Source organism: Cynara cardunculus (assembly GCF_001531365.2).
Source record: "Cynara cardunculus var. scolymus isolate 2C chromosome LG 4, CcrdV1, whole genome shotgun sequence".
Classification (NCBI taxonomy): domain Eukaryota; kingdom Viridiplantae; phylum Streptophyta; class Magnoliopsida; order Asterales; family Asteraceae; genus Cynara; species Cynara cardunculus.
The window spans coordinates 16,442,023-16,448,156 of record NC_037531.1 but is presented as its reverse complement, the minus strand read 5'-3'; the positions used below and the strand labels follow the sequence as shown (position 1 = coordinate 16,448,156).

Here is a 6,134-nt window from a genome sequence, read left to right as displayed (position 1 = left end):
AACATAAAAATGTAAATAAAATACAGATTTTGATCCATTTTCTTGAAAAGCAAAAGAGTGAATGGAAGCCAAAATCAATCATGCAAGCAATCTTGAAGTGTTCAAACACTCGACTTATAAAAATGGTGGAGTATTCACCTGGTGCAACACAAATTTAATTTATTGCTCCAAAATTCCACGACTTACGACACTCAAACCGATGAAAACGACGTCGTCGTTGTCGTCCCCATCCTTCTTTCTAGATTCAAAGATCAGTGGTGCCCTTTTTATCTTCCTCTGATTCATGCTGAAATCACTCAGTGAAAACAGACAACATATAGAAACAGAATCACATAATAAAAACAAATCAAATTCAAAACTGTTTCAAAGATTCTTCATCTGCTTTCGTCCCAAATCAAGGTAGAAAACAGTGAGACCTTTCACCTCTCAAACTTCCGCCATTTTTGCATCTATCTGTTCCCTGAAACTTGCAGATGGCTTTTGTTCTTGGTGGGGTCTTTGGGTTTTCTTTATTTTTGGATGTCGATTATAGCTTTGTCTCGAAGAAATAAAACCCATTTTTTGTTTATGTTTTTGGTCGACAGAGTTATTATTACCGCCACTGGTTCGTTTCACACTTTACTACACAAATTCACACGTTATTTACAGTCTTTCCATCTCGAGGTTTAGTGGGTGTTTTGCTTGTTTACTACATAAATGTGGGTTTATTTGGTCGATTGTTTTCGTATAGGGTTTATTAAGATCAGGGTTTATTAGGGTTCTAAGTACTTTACACCTCAATTTCTCAGTCTTTCTTTGGTTCTTATGTGATTTGTATGATATACTAAAGCATTTGCGATCTGGGTTTCAATCATCTTTGCAGATTCAGGGATAATACAGTAATTTTATAAGCGATGGCCGGAGGTGGTGGTGGTGGTGGAGCAAAAGCCGACGAGCCGGCGCCACACCCACCAAAAGATCAGCTTCCAAATGTTTCCTACTGCATTACAAGTCCACCTCCATGGCGTAAGTTTTCTTGTTTTGTTTTCTGATTTCATTTATAGTTTATTTTTGTTGTGAAAAAGGTGTTTCAAGATTCTTGATGTGGTGTTTGAGTACTTTAAGGTTTCTTATTTGGTATCAGTTGATTCTGATTCTTGAGCAATCTTGATCAAGTCCAGTATTTAATTATGCCATGTTTCTTTAATTATGGAAACTGGATTTGGGTGTTGAAATTTGGATGAATTGAAGTCAATTTGGGTGACAAATTGCTTGAATCTTGAATCTCCATTGTTGTCTGTGACCTTTTCTAGCCCATTGTTGTCTGTGACCACACATCGCTGTCACCACCACCATCGGCTACTAGTCTATCGCTACCACCGTCCATCACCATCTCTACCTCCACCACCTCTACCTCCATAACCACCACCTCCACCACTGTCAGCCGCCACCGTCTCCATGTCCTCCACAACCACCCACCATTAGTCACTGGCCACCACTGCCTCTACCTCCACCACTATCACCATCTCGACTTCCATCACCTTACATTAACCATCATATAAAATTATTAAACGATATTTAGGAGAAACTTCTCAAGCCCAGTCATATCGGGTCCTAATCATGCCAAATACCAAGCACACAACTTGTCCGGTACGGTGTTGATCTCTTGTCCTGTGCTGTGTCATGTCGAATTTGTGTACCAAATGCTACCTTAATACTATAAGCGGTTTACAGGTTGTTTGTTTGCATTAAGTCATAAGAGTCTCAATATCATTCAGACCACTTAATCATTCAGTATCTATCAAACAACGCTTTACATAAAGATAGCTAATACTTAATGACGTGCCCATCTTCTATGTTTTTACTTGAAAAAGATGTTTTTGTGTAAATCTTGAATTACCCTACAAGAAGAGTGGCAAATTCTTGAGGAACCGTAACTCAAAACGGATGCCTACTAGATATGTGTGATCGTCTTACTTGCTTTGCAAATAGTGATCCGTATCTCTAAACCCTAAACCCTAAACCCTAAAACTGCTATTGAACTCATTTGAATTATGCATTTTTTTGCAGCTGAGGCTATACTACTTGGTTTTCAGCATTATATAGTAATGCTTGGTACAACGGTTATCATTCCTACAGCTCTGGTTCCTCAAATGGGAGGTGGAAATGTAAGACATCCGAGCGTAGTTTTAAGTATGCATTCGTTAACACGTTTGGTGAATTATATAAAATGCTGTTTTCATATGTTAGGAGGAGAAAGCAAAAGTGATCCAAACTCTGCTTTTCGTTGCTGGATTGAACACGTTGTTGCAAACTATGTTTGGGACTCGGTTGCCTGCTGTGATCGGGGGTTCATATACTTTCGTTGCACCCACGATCTCGATTATATTATCTAGTCGATGGAGCGATCCTGATCCTATCGTGGTGAACCAAATTGCTTTGAATCTTTATCGAGTTTTTGAATCTTGAAAAGAAGAATGTTAAATATATCTCACGAGTTTCAAATTTTCATGCTTTCCCTGTTCAGAGATTCAAGAAAACGATGCGTGCAATCCAGGGTGCTATGATTGTCGCTTCGACGCTTCAAATCGTTCTAGGTTTCAGCGGTTTATGGCGAAATATTTCTAGGTCGGTTTAAAATTCAAGAAACCATAGTGCCACACTTTTCACAACCTGAGGTCTTCACAGAAACAACTCTACTATTGGCCGTTCGGTCCTTTAACTCGATCTCATTAAGGCCTTTATGCTTTCTCTTTCGAATAGTATTTTCCATGAAATTTGTGTCTAACGGCTACATTTCATCGCAATTATCATCGCAGGTTCTTGAGTCCACTTTCAGCTGTTCCGTTGGTTGCTCTTGCTGGTTTTGGGCTATATGAATTTGGATTCCCCGGGGTGAGATATATATTCTTAGAACAAAATCTTGAGATATATGTTTCGTGGTTGCTTTTATAGATCGAATATAAATCCGCTTCTGTGTTTCAGATTGCCAGATGTGTCGAGATTGGGCTGCCTCAGCTCATATTTCTGATCATTCTGTCTCAGGTAACAGCGATTTTGCAGTAATAAAGCACGAGTAAATATAGAAACTGATGCTAGATAACGATTACCGGATATGGAGACTGATTTGGATCTTAAATCGGTCCATGACTTTGTGTAATTCTGTTAATGTGTGTGAGATTATCGATCCTAGCAACGTCTTTGATGACGTAGTTTCCTTGGTTATGTGCAGTATCTACCCCATTTGATACATTCGGGAAGGAACATCTTTGATCGTTTTGCTGTTGTGATCTCTATTGCAATCGTTTGGATTTATGCTCACTTACTTACGGTTGGTGGTGCCTACAACCATGCAGCACCCAAGACCCAAACAAGCTGTCGGACGGATCGTGCTGGACTTATTGATGCGGCTCCCTGGTTAGCCGTTGTTCTTTATTTCATTATCCCAAACTGTTTTACATGCCTCGCCATATGTGTTTTAATGGAGGATAAACCGTTTCAGGATAAGAGTTCCGTATCCATTTCAATGGGGTGCACCCTCGTTCGATGCTGGTGAAGCCTTTGCTATGATGTTGACTACTCTTGTTACGCTTTTGGAGGTCCCTTTTCTTTAAAACAAGTTGATATCTTTATGGTTATCGAGTATATTTGTGTAATAACGATCAAGAATATCGTCAAATCCCTTTTTTTACGTGTTTCGATGTTATGATTTAGTCCACTGGCGGGTTCATTGCGGTTTCGAGGTATGCAAGTGCAACTCCGATGCCTCCATCCATTCTAAGTCGCGGTGTTGGTTGGCAGGTAATTATCCTTCTTGCTTTTCAGATTCTTGTAATAAGAAAATAGGCACGGGAAGGACGCCAAGAGCAAATGTTAGAGATAACGTTGTTTACCTACACTTCTGACTGACCGAGGTGTTGACGGAGTCCTCCACCAATAATATGTCACTGACTGATTCAGACAGTGCTTACCCAGACCGAACCTTTTACCCAAACCGCACTATTACCTGGTTAGCACGCTTACCCAATGATGGTAAATGGCCCCTGAGACTCGGTTTAACACAACTTCACTGTCCCTTTCCGTTCAGCACTTGTAACCACAAATAACCAAAGGTTCAACTTTTTTGAACTCCCAAATGAATCAACTGTCTTTATTGCTAGGGAGTCGGCATTTTGTTGTCGGGCGTGTTCGGAACCGTTAATGGATCTTCGGTATCTATGTAAGTCACAGTAATAACAGCTCTAATTCCAAATCGCAGCTTTTTGGAGCTTTTTTGAAACAATCGCATCTCATGGTGTCTTTGCAGTGAGAATGCCGGTCTTTTGGCATTGACCCGTGTGGGTAGTCGAAGAGTGGTACAGATCTCGGCCGGATTCATGATCTTCTTTTCGATTCTTGGTAGGTTGTTTGTACCTTTTTTCATCCAAGCAACGGTCAAAACATGGATTCAAACATATCGAGCGGTCTTATGCAGGGAAATTCGGAGCACTTTTTGCCTCAATTCCGGTACCCATTTTCGCTGCTCTGTATTGCCTTTTCTTTGCTTATGTGGGTAAGTTTTAAGCGTTTCAGATATACGCGGTTTGTTTGGTTTGATTTCGTTTAAAGCCAACTTTTCTTCGTTTCATTTTTTCGATTTCTTTTTTCTGTTTTGAAAAACGTTAATATTTCGTCATGTTTGTGCAGGCTCGGCTGGTCTGAGCTACCTGCAATTCTGCAACCTCAACAGTTTCAGAACGAAGTTCATACTCGGATTTTCTTTCTTTCTGGGCTTGTCCGTGCCCCAGTACTTCAACGAGTACGAAGCTATTAACGGTTATGGTCCGGTCCACACGTCTGCAAGATGGGTATGCAAGAAAACGTCCATATCCAAGATATTACTCATTTACCTTAGCTTTGCCAGTTGCCCGAGTGCGTTTGGTACACGGGATGGGACATGACAGGACAAGATAGTACAAAAGACTTGTTGTCCCATGTTTGAATGGGACGTGATATGACCCGAGTCAGACAAAAATGCATTTTTCTTTTGTTCCACCAAAATAGGTGGACAAAAATCTGGGAGATGGAGACAAGATTGATAAATTACTAAATTACCCATGTCAAATTAAAACCCTAAAACTTTGCACAAATCTTTCATTTGCCTACCTCACTCTTGTCTGTCTAGTCGTGTCAGCATACCATACGTTGCTTACCTGATTGTTATGTGGTGCCTTAGCGACCTTAACTCGTGTATTCATATGTGAATTTGTAGTTCAACAACATGGTGAACGTTCCTTTCTCGTCCGAGGCCTTTGTAGCTGGCATTTTGGCGTATTTTCTGGACAACACGATTCACAAGAAGGACGGTTCAATAAGGAAAGACCGTGGAAAGCATTGGTGGGATAAGTTCCATTCATTCAAGACCGACCCGAGAACCGAAGAGTTCTATTCGTTGCCCTTCAATCTCAACAAATACTTCCCATCTGTGTGAAAAGGCACCTTGTTAGATGTTTTAGTTAAATATCGAACTTCAATCCGATCGAATCCGTTCGTTAATTAATTTGTTCTTTTGTCACTGTAAATTTGACGGATGCGAAAGATAAAGGATTGGTTATTGTTGTTGTTTTTATGATGGCTGAATGAGTGTCTGTCTGGGTTGAAACTACACTTCTGAAAGAAGTTGATGATGGTTGAATTGCTGGGAAGGTGTACCAATTTGAAATACAGAACAGGTCCGAAAGTTTTTGGGCCCAATTATGCACCTTTGAGCCTTTCCAAATTATATATATATATACTTTCCAAATTATATATATATACTTTCCAAGAAATCCCCACCGAAAGATACACACTATTCCGTCTTTTCTATCAAATCGATCATAACCACTACCTACATTCCACGAAATTGTGCACCATAAATAGGAGYTAATAAAAAGACCCGCGATCCCATAGAAAGACATCACAATTCCTTGTGGAAAAAAAACTATTTCCTGAGAYGGAAATAAAGATATCAAATTTCTACCAAGATAACTGGAGGTTCCAACCAACAAGAATCCTAATGAACCTAAAAAAAGGATAACAGCCCAGCAGAAAWTACTTGTTTYTCGAGCCCCCGTTATAGGTTCTATCCATATATGTTCTGATCGACAACTCATACTTGATCCGGTTGCTTTTTTTGG

The 6,134-nt window shown here is 40.0% G+C and overlaps 1 protein-coding gene across 1 annotated transcript; it reads left to right on the top strand.

Moving 5' to 3' along the window:
- Window positions 1-357: 357 nt before the first annotated feature.
- Window positions 358-5,557, top strand: LOC112511200 (nucleobase-ascorbate transporter 6-like). The gene is made up of 15 exons (XM_025116721.1): window positions 358-399; window positions 863-1,005; window positions 2,050-2,147; window positions 2,230-2,403; window positions 2,507-2,607; window positions 2,799-2,874; window positions 2,965-3,024; window positions 3,212-3,396; window positions 3,482-3,578; window positions 3,694-3,780; window positions 4,140-4,198; window positions 4,286-4,377; window positions 4,454-4,531; window positions 4,666-4,826; window positions 5,231-5,557. The coding sequence occupies exons 2-15, from the start codon at window positions 894-896 to the stop codon at window positions 5,447-5,449; spliced, it is 1,599 nt and encodes a 532-aa protein (XP_024972489.1). The 5' UTR covers window positions 358-399; window positions 863-893; the 3' UTR covers window positions 5,450-5,557.
- Window positions 5,558-6,134: the final 577 nt, after the last annotated feature.